Source organism: Oncorhynchus mykiss, chromosome 15 (assembly GCF_057628025.1).
Source record: "Oncorhynchus mykiss isolate SJ-2025 chromosome 15, ASM5762802v1, whole genome shotgun sequence".
In the NCBI taxonomy this organism is placed as follows: domain Eukaryota; kingdom Metazoa; phylum Chordata; class Actinopteri; order Salmoniformes; family Salmonidae; genus Oncorhynchus; species Oncorhynchus mykiss.
Genome location: NC_143036.1, coordinates 27,271,271 through 27,285,235, shown reverse-complemented (window position 1 = coordinate 27,285,235; position 13,965 = coordinate 27,271,271). Strand labels below are relative to the sequence as shown.

Genomic DNA, 13,965 nt, shown 5'->3' with positions numbered 1-13,965 from the left:
CTCACTCCTCCCCCAGTAGATTTCCCCCTTCTGAATCGGAACATTCCCCCCCCCCCCTCCTGTCTTCCAACCTTTTCTTTCTCTCTTTTTCCTCCCCCTCTCCTCTGAATCACCTGGGAGGAGGCAGAGAGGTTTGAGGGCTAAAACAAGGAAGGGAGCGCATGCAGACACGCACGCACCGGCAAAAGCATGGGCATGCCAAGGGTCAGTCAATGATGGGAGGAGTTTCTTTCCCTTCTCCCTTTTCTTCTTTTTTTTCTCTTCTTCGCTTTTGCAAGAAGTTCAATCGTCCGAACGGTGTAGCGTGTAATTTAAAGGGGGGCAGAAAAAACCTGACTCAGGGGCTCTATTGTCTGATCTCCCCTCTGCCTGAGATGGACTGTCAGTCGAGGGGCGCCTCACGTTTGAGTTTCTATGGTTGCGGGCCGCTGAAAGAGGTTGAGCGGCTTGCTGTCTCTCTCGACCCAGGACCTAAATCGATGGCGAGCTCAGGAACTCTCTCTCTCTCACACACACACACACACACACACACACACACACACACACACACACACACACACACACACACACACACACACACACACACACACACTTGTTGTTCTCCCAAAAATAGAAAAATCTCTGAATCTAACCCAAAACTAAAACACTCATCCTATCAAAGGCATACCAGTGATTTGAGATGAGATCTGTTGTAGAAAGGGTGAAACAATGTCTGGAGTGACATGGTACACATGTATTCATGTGGGAGTGATTAGAGGAAGAGCTCTTGTTTAATTCTGTTTTGATTGGTCGGGGAGTAATTGCTGTTTTTTTTGGTGGTAACGCCACGATTGCTTACAGATGTTGTTGTCGGTTAGGAATGGACGGCAGACTGAGTGTTTTCAGGAGGGTTGGACAAAAAATGAACAAAACGCATGTTTGTCTTTATTTGAAAGAAAAATGTTGCATAGACTAAATATTTCCAGCAACTATCCTTGAATTATGGCATGTTTCGTGGTCTAAAAGAAGCAGAGGCACCATGCCCATAGGGGGTACGTGCCCCCTCAGATTTGTCTTTAAAAAAAGATTAAAAAATAAATAAATAAACATACCAAAAAACAACAATCTGCAATACCAACCACTTGAAGCTGGCTTTAGCTAGTCCAGACAGGTTCCCAATCTCCCAACCTCATAACTAGCTACCAAGAAGTCCTTTCAGGCTATCAATCAAGTTTTACCCAGATTTTTGAAGAGATACAGAGAAGCATATTTTGTTTCTTTAAAAAAAGAACCACCAGTCAGGACGATACAGACAGTTCAAGAGGGTATGCTTGGAAATGCAGAAAAATAAACTTAAACAGAATTAAACAGAATGATTATGACTCTAGATTGCAGGAAAAAGCTGTTTCAGGTGTTTTAAAATGCAAACTTATAGCCCCCCTCCAGACCACCCTTGTCATTCTCACGTACTTTGTGCCCCCTCAGATTTCTGCGGTGCATGACGCCCCTGAAAAGAAGGGCTTGCAGTCGATTTCAATGATGCCATGTTTTAAGTGGTTTTTAGCTCCATGTTGGGTTACTGTCTCCATGGCTAAGATTCAGGGAAGACTTGACCCAAGTCGAGGTTCTGAACTAAGACGATGTGCTACTATAGACTGTTGGCTGAACTCCTCTTTAAAACGGAGAGACAGAATTAACCAAAACAACGTTTATTCTTCGAGAGAAGGAGAAATTGCCTGGCAGCATATTATTCCCAAAAGGACCCCCAGACAAGCCTTCATTTTTGGGGTTGTGAATGTTTCTCTGTAGTATCCCCTGAAGGTTAGTCACTTCTTTCTCTCTGGAAAGAGGAGGAATTCTCAGTACGTACCTATCCACAACCTTCACTTCCATGTACTCTAAGATATAACCTAAAACTTATTGTACAGCAACTTCTTTAACTAATTTACTTTGAAATAAAACATATAGAACTGAATTCCCTTGGTTACTGGAAGTTTACTTTGTCACAGTTGGGTAAGACGAGAAGTTAGCTCGCTGTCCTGTTTGTAGGGTTGAAAAAAGACCAAAATTCCAGTTGAAGGATTCCCCGATTTTCCTCTTATTCCAGGATTTGTGTAAAACCTGTAAATTTGGGGAAAGTTATCAGAATACTATATGACCGTTGGGTGCGTTGAGAGGGCAGTGGGAAGATCAAACGTAACAATTATGAGGGAAAATAAACACAGCGGAGCTGGTGGATTGACCTTCGCTGTGGCTGGGGACGAAATGGGATTGGCTGGGAGGACTTCCTGATGGTATAGAGGTCAGAGGTCAGCAGACATGAATGTCAGTACCATGTGATTGTTTTCTTTTCAAAGCTTTTAGATGTCATGCCTTTAATTCAACACAGTTAGTTTCTCGAGAGGTGGAGGCACACTGTCGCAGCTCTATTGTTGAGCGGGAGTGTGACATCATCAGCCTTTTGAGCAATTCATTGATGCTTCATCTTTTATCTTGTTAAAACATTGGTTGTTTAACAATGGTTTGAAGCTTAAACAAAGCAACAAAAAAAAAATGTATTTGATTTTTTTTTAACTATGATAGATACTTACTGGGCCATCCTTACTCAGAGAGACCAGTGTATCTGGAGGGAATGTTGGGAAAGTCTGTGATGAGACAGTGTGTGCTAATGGTGTACTATAATGGGACGCTACATCATTGGTCTCCTCTTGGTTGGGGTACTTACCTGTCCTCTCTCTCTGTCATCCCCCTTCCCCAGGTGTCCTGTCTCCATGACGTGCTGAGGAATGAACAGTCGTCATGGAAACCCAGTCCCAGGCCAGTTCTGCAGCTGAGAAGAAGAAGAGGGTGGAGACCATCGTGGCGACCAAGGGCTCGTCGGCGCGTGCCGACATCAGCGAGAAGGCTGTGGCCTCTAGCACTACGTCAAATGGTAAGAGTCTAACTTACCTTAATCCCCCCTTCCTCACCCGCTCTGATCCTCTCTCTTGTTCTCTTCCTCGCTGGTTCCTTCTATCTCTCTCTTGTCTATTTGTCATTTTGTCTCACTCCAAACAGGGAGTTACAATGAGTTGAATGTTTTGGTCATGAAGTTGAAATATTGGTGTTTCTTCATTTAGAATGATGTTTGTAGTGGAATGCAAGACATGAGTGGATCATGCTTATACAAGTGTTTTCTGAATGCATATCAGTTATACTCATGTGTAAAACAAGGCTCTTCTGTAGGAGATTGAGTTCATATGCAACATACAGTGCCTTCAAAAAGTAATCAGACCCCTTGACCTTTTCCACATTTTGTTAGGTTACAGCTTTACTCTAAAATTGATAACATTTGTATTTTTTTCTCATCAATATACACACAATACCCCATAATGTCAAAGCAAAAACTATTTTTTAGACATTTTTGCAATACTGAAATATTACATTTGCATAAGTATTCAGACCCTTTACTCAGTACTTTCTTGAAGCACCTTTGGCATCGATTACAGCCTCGAGTCTTCTTGGGTATGACGCTACAAGCTTGGCCACCTGTATTTGGGGAGTTTCTCCCATTCTTCTCTGCAGATCCTCTCAAGCTCTGTCAGGTTGGATGGGGAGCGCTGCACAGCTATTTTCAGGTCTCTCCAGAGATGTTCGATCGGGTTCAAGTCCAGGCTCCGGCTGGGCCACTCAATGACATTCAGAGACTTGGTCCCAAAGCCACTTGTGTGTTGTCTTTGCTGTCGCTGTCCTGTTGGAAGGTGAACTTTCACCCTAGTCTGAGGTCCTGAGCACTCTGGAGCAGGTCTTCATCAAGGATCTCTCTGTACTTTGCTCCGTTCATCTTTCCCTCAATCCTGACTAGTCTCCCAGTCCCTGCCGCTGAAAAACATCCCCACAACATGATGCTGCCACTACCCTGCTTCACCATAGTGTCATGACGTTGACCTGGGGGATAGGTTTATGACAGTCATAAATACCTCTTTCCCTCTTTTTCCTCTCTACCCTACTGAGGTTACATTTGCAAAACCCTTGGTTAACATAGAGATTCTGGGAACGTCAGAATGTGGGGGGAAATTAACTATATTCTGGTAATCCAAACAATTGAACATATGCAGTGGTACTTAATGAATATGATGTCAGTTCGGTGGTCATCTAAGACATTCTCATCAATGATAAGATGACAAACTACAGTGGAAAGTCTACACATCAGAGTTATCGGATTCACATGGAATTGTTGTTCAATTTAAATGTTTGAATATGAAATTATTTGTGACGGGATGAAATGTGAGTAGCTTCTAAAATGTGAGATGTGGGTTTTCATAAGTTAAGGCTGCTCACTCAGTGGCCCGCCTCTGTGAAGGGACAAGGGCTATAACACTTTTCAAACACACCCTCCTCTCCCTTCCTATATAAAGCCTTGACGACAATGTAACCTCCTGTTCCGAGGATGTAGGACAACGGTCCGATGTCAGAATGGTTCAGATAATAACTACAGAACGAAGCCAACATCAGCGTGAGCTTTGGTTGCGAATGGTATGAACGTTGAACTCTTATTCACTATAGAAGTGATACCTCTTAACTGTTGAGTTAGCGACCGCAGCTGCAAACGCAGGTTAGGAAGGAACAGAGTATCTCGTCTATCACACAATGACGTTACTACAGCGTATCCAATTGACAACCAGAGACATTCTTCAAAGGACAGAGGACTCGGTTTGGCAACATGGCCTTCCATCTACCACCAACCTACTGAAGCGCAGCTCAGAGTAAATATTTATTGCATTTTCCTTTTCCAAATGGCCGGTAATTTAGAATGCATAAGATACTGTATTTACGATAGCTCAGCTTCGCCTTTGTTCCTGTCTTTCCGCTCTTTCACTCAACCCAGCCCTTTTCCTTTGTGTAACAAGCTGTCATATCTGTTCCGCCCGCTAGGGACGTTTTCCTTTATGATGTAATTTGTAATCAAGTTATGATTTAATTATGTGTATGTGTGATTAGTTAGGTATTTAGTAAATAAATGATTCAACCCAATTTTGTATTGCTGATTCAAACTGTTAGCCAGGGTTCTTGCAGATAACCAAGAATGTACAACTTTCAGATGAGACTGAAGTAAGATGAAGATTAATGTTGACTGCTATGGATGTAAAATATTACTAGGTCTTTAAGAGTTTATTCGGAAGATAACAGCTCGATAAATATTATTTTGTGGTGCCCGACTCTCTAGTTAATTACATTTACATGATTAACTCAATCAGGTGATATTAATTACGGATAAATTATTTTATAGAATAGCATGTCATATCACATAATCCGGCATAGCCAAAGACACGACAATAGGGATGGTGCCAGGTTTCTTCCAGGCGTGACATTTGTCATTCAGGCCAAAGAGTTCAATCTTGGTTTCATCAGACGAAGTGAATCTTGTTTCTCATGGTCTGAGAGTCTTTAGTCCATTTTGGCAAACTCCAAGTGCGCTGTCATGTGCCTTTTACTGAGGAGTGGCTTCCGTCTGGCCACTCTACCATAAAGGCCTGATTGGTGGAGTACTGCAGAGATGGTTGTCCTTCTGGAAGGTTCTCCCATCTCCACAGATCAACTGTAGAGCTCTGTCAGAGTGACCATCTGATTCTTGGTCACCTCCCTGACCAAGGCCCTTCTCCCCCGATTGCTCTGTTTGGCCCGACGGCCAGCTCTATGAAGATTCTTGGTGGTTCCAAACTTCTTCCATTTAAGAATGATGGAGGCCACTGTGTTCTTGGGGACCTTTAATGCTGCAGAAATGTTTTGGTACACTTCCCCAGATCTGTGCCTCGACACAATCCTGTCTTGGAGCTCAACGGACAATTCCTTCGACCTCATGGCATGGTTTTTGCTCTGACATGCACTGCCAACTGTGGGACCTTATGTAGACAGGTGTGTGCCTTTTCAAATCATGTCCAATCAATTGAATTTCCCACAGGTGGACTTCAATCAAGTTGTAGAAACATCTCAAGGATGATCAATGGAAACAGGATGCACCTGACCTCAATTTTGTGTCTTGTAGCAAAGTGTCTGAATACTTATGTAAATAAGGTATTTCTGTTGTTTACTTTTAATACATTTGCAAAAATTTCTAACAACCACTTTTTGCTCTGTCATTATGGGGTGTATTGCGTAGATTGCTGAGGATTTTGATTTATTTAATCAATTTTAGAATAAGGCTGTAACGTAACAAAATGTGGAAAAAGTCAATGGGTCTGAATGGCACTGTAGGCAACATCTTGAAGACACACCAAAAGAGAGGTAGGTTTTGACTGTGGACTCATTCACATTTTCATCGTTCACTCACGACACAGCTGCAGAAATGAAGAATATTAGATAACAAGATAACTTTTTCTCCAGGAGTGACTGGGACTGCCAGACACAAGTCATAACAAACCCGGAGAAGAAATGACCATGACTTAAGTTGCAGCTGTGCTCATTAGCCTGAGCTGTAAGAGTGAAGTTTTTTTGCGGGGGAGGGGGGGGGTCGAGGGGGATCGAGGGGGATCGAGGATTGGAAGAGTTCGGGGAGGTTCGGGAGGTGGAGTAGAGTTAGGGGTGTCTGCAGAAAAAGAGAAAGAGAGAGAGAGAGAGAAAGAGCACTCTGTCACCCTTGGTTTCCGAGTTGTAGGATGTGAAATGTTATCTTTCCAGGTCCGTGGCGGGAGACTTCAAACACCCCAGGAGAGGGTTAATGACTACGAGAGTCTGCCTCTCTCTCTCACTCTCTCTCTCTCTCTCTCTCTCTCTGTCTCTCTCTCTCTCTCTCTCTCTCTCTCTCTCTCTCTCTCTCTCTCTCTCAATATGCCAGTTATAGCAGGAAGTTGAGTGGGGTGGGGTGGTGTGTAAGAGGGAATACATCCTGATGCATCTTGTGAACTCTCTCCCTCTCTTACTCATTCCCAGATGGCCAACACTATTTTATTAATTAAAGGGGGGAAAGAGGGGGAAAAAAGTTTTATGGTGTGGAAAAAGCATGGATGTCATTTGGCTCTGGTGATTGCAGATTTCTCTTTGTAAAGCTTCGACAATTACTAAATGCTGTAAGGTTTGTCTTGGAAGCTCGCTCCCGTAATCATCCAAACCTGATGGAGTCACACACACACACACACACACACACACACACACACACACACACACACACACACACACACACACACACACACACACACACACACACACACACACACACACACACACACACACACACACACACACACACACAGAGAGAGAGAGAGAGGACAGTTATCCACAGGGAAAGAGTGAAGCACTCTTCTAGATCCATATCTCTGAGAATCGTAAGATAGCTTATACATTCTTTGTGCAGGTTATAATGACAGCACATTCCCCAAGTGGCCCCAGAACTCATAACCTCTTATCAGGTGTAACCTTACACCCCGTCAACTTTAACCCCTGTATCCCCCCTGTCCCTGCTCCCCGTACAAACAAAAGGTAATTGTGAGCAGCTGTGGAACCCCAGTGGCTAGCTCTTCTCAGGAAGGCCCAGGCAAATATTTCCCCTGTCAAGCTGCAGAGGAGTAGTGGCCCCTGAACCCACGCAGGGGAAACCCTGTAGGACACCCCTCCGCCACAGCATGCTATTAGAACTGAAAAGGGGAAAAGTGAAAAGGGGCAGTTATTGGTGGACTTATGGGCTGTTTAGCTTTAGGCATCTCTGAAGTGTTTTCTTTTGCAATACAATTACAACATGATTGAGTGCTTTGGTTTTGTTTGTGATTAAAGCATATGGAAATAAGTTATTGGAAAACCTTGCCTGATAGGCTTTGAGTCAAAGCTGTTTTGGACTTAATTGATTCAAATGTTGGCAAGACCTGAAGGTTATAATTTGATTAGAAGACTCCAATTTTCATTTGAAATGACGTTACTATCCACTCTCCCGAATCTAATTCCAGAACACAAAGAACAAAGAGGACAGATACAACTTTTTTTCTTTCTAAAGATTAGAAAGTTAAAAAAAAAAAAAAAAAATATTCAGTAGATAACACAAGTAAATTAGTTGTGGTTTGTAATTATGATAAAAATACTGTATTTATATTCAGTCAGAACCCTAAGGGCTTAGTGCAGTTAGTTATACACTTGCAGTATGTGACAGTGTGTGTACATATGTCCTGGGGAGTTTCCTAACTTAATAAAAATCTGAGCAGTGGAAATAAAAAATTGGCAAAACTTTTGTTTCTTCCTTTTTGTCCTTTCTCTGGCTTTCTTCCTTTATTTCGCTTCTTTGTTATCTCTCACTCTCTCACTTTCAAAAAATAAATCCTACTACCCTCTCTTTTCTGTCGACGTGCACTCCTCTCACTTCTGATCTCTCTTCCTCTTCTTCTCTGTAAGTTTTGTCTGAGTTGAGAGAGCTTGCTTGGTGCTGTAACGGAGTATTGGAGGGGGAGCTAGCTGTAGCTAGCGTTCCCACATGGTTGGCTAAATGGTGGCTTCATCCTGTGTGCCATTCATGTCCTCGCCCGCTCCCCTGGCCTGACAGCTCAAAAGGACCGACTGGGCCACAACAATGCTGTGATTGGTGTTATTTAGGAGGGCAGGGAGGAGGCATGGGGGAGACCCCCCCCCCACCCTCATCATTCTCCAGGCAGGTGGACCACAAAGTCTCCTGATTCTTTTGTTGCTTCCCTGGTCCCTCCAAAAAAAGATGTCCATGCTCTTTGGCTGAATAAATCCTGTCGTCATGGGATAATTTGATAATAAAAAAAGTAAAACGAAGGGAGGGAAGAAGGGAGGGGAAGGCCTATTGATTGAAGAGAGAGAGAGGGGAAAAAAGTTTCTGGTTGGTTGGCCCGTTGGACTTTTTTGCTATGGACGCTGCTGAATTAGGGAAAGCGAGGGAAGAGAGGGACAAAGAGGATTGAGAGAGAGAGAGAAAGAGAAGGCTAGAAGAGAGGGAAAGAGTGAGCGAGAGAGGGGAAGTAGAGATACAAATTAGAGACATTTTTTTAAAGAAAAATTGGAGTGAGAGGGGAGGGTTTGAGTTAGCGAGCTAGTTTAGGAAATTGTAGTGGAATGCATGGCCTAAAGTAGCAGGGTGTCTGTGAACCTAATAGTTTATGAAGGAAGGACTGGAGACCTTTAAACGGTCACGCTTGGAAGGGCAGGAGCAGGAGTCTCAGAGGCCCAAAAGTTAAGCCTTGAAGGGCAAGGAATTTTCTGCTTATGTGTAGTAGGTTACCAGCGATATCCCTAACCCAAACGGAGAGCGTGGCAAAAGAGTTTCGGAGAGAAAAGGAGCTGTTGACTGCTTTGAAAATAGAAAAAAAAACTTCTGAAAGAGGGAAGGAGAGGAGAGGGAGAGATAAAGAGAGAGAGAGAGAGAGAGAGGGGAGAGATAGAGGAGAAAGAGTAAGGGGCCACCTTCTTTTTAGGGAGCCATTTAAATGATCCACGGTAAATAGAAGGGGGATGTCATCTGACAGAAATAAAGTTCCCGGTTAACAGCGGGGATGGAAAGTCATTTACAGATACGCTGTCCCTGGCCATCTTTGTGCTGCCCAGATAAGGTTTCATTTCAGAAACGGATAGGAGACATTTTCACTTACGGGGCCCCCATTCTGCGACACCTGTGATAACAGCTTGTGGACCCTAATTGAAAATGGGTTTCAAAATGGATTTTCACTTTTCTTCCACTGCCTGCCTCACCCCCCCTTCCTCCATCATTCCCTCCCCACCTCCTCACCCCCATCAACACAACCCCCCCCCCCACCTCTGCTCCCATCCCTTTTCCATTGCTTTCCTTCTGTCTGGAAATATTGGAGGGATGGAGGGCCAGGGAGGAGGGAGAGAAGGAGGTGGGGGGTGGGGGGGGGGGCTGGTATTCGATGCGTTGGGGAAAATGGAGCGTGGGGAACAGATGATCCCTCAGCACCCTGTCAGCGGGATGACAGCCGCGCGATCCATCTTATTAATGAAATCATTGATCACTTAATGGGACTCATAATCAACTGTTTCTCCACTGTCCTCCTGCCTCTTTACTCCCTCCTTCGCACGCACGCACGCACACACACACACGCACACACAAACACACGCACACACAAACACACACACACACACACACACACACACAAACACACACACACACACACACACACACACACACACACACACACACACACGAGCATTGCCACCATCACCACTCTCCGCTTTTCATTCCACCTTTTCTCTCTCTTTACCCCCAAAAGTCAGATTTTTTTCGTTAACAAAGTAATGGAGATTTTATGAGTGGCTTATGGATGATATCAGAGAGAGAAGTGGGGTGGAGGAGATTTGTTGGTGAAATGAAAGTAGGCCTGTGCAATCATAATTTATTTCATAATTTAGTGCCAGCTTGTACAAGTCTTTCTGGCTGGCAGCTCTGGTATGGTAGTGGCAGCTCTGGTATGGTAGTGGCAGCTCTGGTATGGTAGCGGTGTCGCCATTTCTTGTGAGAAAATATTGTTGATTTACAGTATGTCTATGTTTGGGGCTGCGATTGCATGAATTATGCTTGTAGACTTGTAGTCTGCTTGTGGTAATAGTAGATTTGACTGTGAGTGTGCAAGTGTGGGCTGTATACATGTATGTATAGTGGTGTAGTGAGGACCATGTGGCTCCTGTGGTAAAAAGCAGGGAGGTGGGTCCCTCCTCGCACTCTCTCAGCCAGCCAGCCAGCCAGCCGGGGGTTAATGAGAGGGGGTCTGATAGAGGCCTGATGGAGGGATAAGGGACAAACAGCACAATGGAGGAGGCGAGAGAGACCCCCTCTGACAAACCCACCCCATGCCTCGGACGAAAGGCGGCTTCTAGGCTCTGTCTGAGTCACACACACACACACACACACACACACACACACACACACACACACACACACACACACACACACACACACACACACAAAAGGAATGACCACTTTACGTTATTCACGTTCACAGTGTTTGAGATAAACAGTATAATGATACAATACGATGGTAAGAGTGAGAGCGGTTGTTAGATACAGAGATATGAACAGAAAGTCAATGTGGCCCTATACACACACACACACACACACACAGTTGTGCAGTATGCTGTGGACTCCACTGGTGAGTCAGCCGTTTCATGGACCTCTGCACTGAAGGCAATTTCCTGCAGCAACGGGGCGACGGGCTTTGGCAGGGACGCCTCACGGGGGCCTGAGGCGCAGGATTAGGGCGGCCCCGCTGCTCGTCAGGGCGGAGGGGCCCTTAGCTAGCCCAGGCCCTGCCCAACAACCTCAACCCAGCCTGACCTCCCCCTGCCTGCATGCCTGCCTGGAGGACCCACAGTGGAGGAATCACACTGATCCATCCAGCATCCATCCACCCTCCGGACTGGGAAGAAACTCCACTGCTTCCACATAGCCTCTCGCACTGCCTTTAGCAGTACTCAACTGTAGCATGCAGAATCTGAATCGCGATACTTTCTCTCTCTCTCTCTGGCCCTCAGGGGTTAGGGGGAGGTGGAGGTGTTTTGCCCACCTCTCTTATGCCCACTGTCTTGCGGGGATCTGGCAGGAGTGTTTGCTGGGGCTTGGTGTTTCTCAAGATTCTGGTGCTGGCATCATGTAGTGAAGTCGTTTAATATAGGTCACCTTCTTTCATATGTCTACCGAAAAGGGAGTGGAAGCAAACACATTTGGTATTGGTCATTTTATTAATTCAGCCGGTAGTATTATAGTGCAGTATAATATAGTTTGTATGAACCTTTAAAATAGTGTCCATGGAGCTCCTGGGGTCCTTTTCAGTGAAATGGTGAAAGCTGTGAAGGCCTATGAAGTCAGGGGTCAACAAGGTCAGGAGCATGAACCTTAACCAATGAACATCCTCAATACTCACAGAGGGGGATCAGCCTGGCCTGTCTGTGCAGGAGGTCGGAGGAGGTGGATAGCAGTCTCCCCCTAACTACTGACACTGGATCAGATATTCTGTCCCTTCAACAGTTATGGTTTGGGAAAGGAAGTAGGGTAATCTGATCCTAGACCTGTTGTTAAGAACAACTTTCTACCTAGACCTGTCTGTGTAGTTTAGAGAGCGAGACAGACAGACGGGCCGGCGGACGGAAAGACAGTCAGGGGCCTCGTAAAGACATAAAGTAGTAAAGTAGGAAAACAGTATTATTCTGCCACTGTGTCCATTTGTCGGTAGGCATCAGTGACCTCCCTCCTACGGAGAGGAACAAAGCAGGAGTGTCCTGACCCTGCCAGCAGAATGTATTAGTCCGTGTCCCTCTTCACTCTTTCTTTCTTTTCTCTCATTCTTTTTCTTGTTCCCTCGCTCGCGCCTGCTTACCTCTGCTGGATGAGAGCGATAGAGGGGGATGTGAGGCTTGGAGAGAGACAGTAACTAGTGTGTGTGTGTGTGTGTGTGTGTGAACCATTTAATATGGCACAGCGGTCTAAGGCACTGCATCTCAGTGCTAGAGGCATCACTACAGACCCTGGTTCGATTCCAGGCTGTATCACAATCGGCTTGTGATTGGGAGTCCCATAGGGCGGCGCACAATTGGCCCAGCGTCGTACGGGTTAGGGTTTGGCCGGGTTAGGCCATCATTGTAAATAGGCTTGCCTATTTAAATAAAGGTTAAATAAATTTACAAAAAATTAAAAGTCTTGTGTCTCAGGGAGAGGGTGTGTTATGCTGCATGTGAACTTTGGTGAGACAGTGTTTTAGTGTCTGTGAATGACTTGTCTGTTGTCCAGAGTGTGTGCTGGTATATGTATGATTGAGTGCATATGTGTGTATAAGTTGGCATTTGTTTTCAAAAACATCTGTATGTAAAACTTGTTCATTTACCCCGGATCAAGATGCATGAAAATGAATCAAGACGTGATCTTAGGTTTCAGGTTTGAAGGGTAGAGGGGGAGGGAAGAGGGCACCATGTGCTAGTTTGCACCCTAAACCCTGTAATCTCTCCCCTCTGACCTCCCCGACCCTCTGCCTCCCCCGTCTCCCCCTCTCCTCCTCTCCCTCCCCCTCTCCGCCCCCACTCTCTCCCCTCGCAGTGCGAAAAAGGAGCCAGGATCAAAGAAAGTAAAACCATGGCAGTGATTTCTGGTGATTGATTAGAAGCAGAGGAGGTTGAGAAGCGTCTTTTCTTCCCACTCTCTCGTCGGCTGTGTGCGCACCCTCCCAGGGCCCTCGTAAATAGCTCAGCTTTTCAAGTGTGAAGACAACTGCCGCCATTGGCAGCCAGTTCCAAGAAATACCAAGTAACGACATCCATGTTGGAACGAGCTCCACGCTCAGGTTGTTTCAAGCTTTGGATGTGCCTGTTGGAAGGCGGTGGAACCCAGGAAGGAGAGGAATGGAGAGAGGAGGTGAGGGAGTGATTTTCAAAAAAGGAGGGCACGCGGAGAATTGGACTCAGATGTGTAGCGAAGACAGGGGGGTTGGAAAAGAGAAGAAGAAACGTCTGACTGTCTGGGAGGACTGAACTCACGGCTGTTGCTTACAGCAGAGGGGCGGGCAGTTTGAACTTGAGCAAGGCCCTTCTCATGTTAATCAATGCCATAGCTGTCTCTTACCATCTCCTCCCCCTCGGTCCTAACACAAGCCAATCCAATGCCCCGGGCCACTGACAACTGAACGGCCCTCTAAAGGCATGTTAAAGGGCCATGCCTATTCAATGTTATTGAGATAAATATGCTGTAATGGGAGCAAGCATGCAAGCGCGCACACAGGCACACACACACACACACACACACACACACACACACACACAGATTGTATCTGAGGGCTACTTTTCTGTCCTCTTTCTCTTTCTCTCTCTCTCTCTCTCTCGCTCTCGCTCTCTCTGTGTCTCACCTGAAGCTGTGAGCCTAATGATGTTGAGAGTTTGAGCCTCGCAGCGACAGCTCCAGTCCAGGGGAGACGTGTCTCATGTCAGACAGAGAGAAAGGGGGACATCACTGGAGTCAAGCAGGAAACTACTGGAGCAACTGTCACTAGATGGCATTACGTTTTAACA

The 13,965-nt window shown here is 45.5% G+C and overlaps 1 protein-coding gene across 2 annotated transcripts in view; it reads left to right on the top strand.

Annotated features, from left to right (window-relative positions):
• Positions 1-13,965, top strand: part of LOC110489888 (transcription activator GLI3) — a 130,254-nt gene that overhangs the window by 21,452 nt on the left and 94,837 nt on the right. For both annotated transcript variants that reach the window (XM_090199702.1, XM_021562848.3), the window contains exon 2: positions 2,738-2,911. In XM_090199702.1, the coding sequence (XP_090055828.1) occupies positions 2,779-2,911 (133 nt within the window). In that variant the 5' untranslated portion in view covers positions 2,738-2,778. The remainder of the gene's footprint in view (positions 1-2,737; positions 2,912-13,965) is intronic.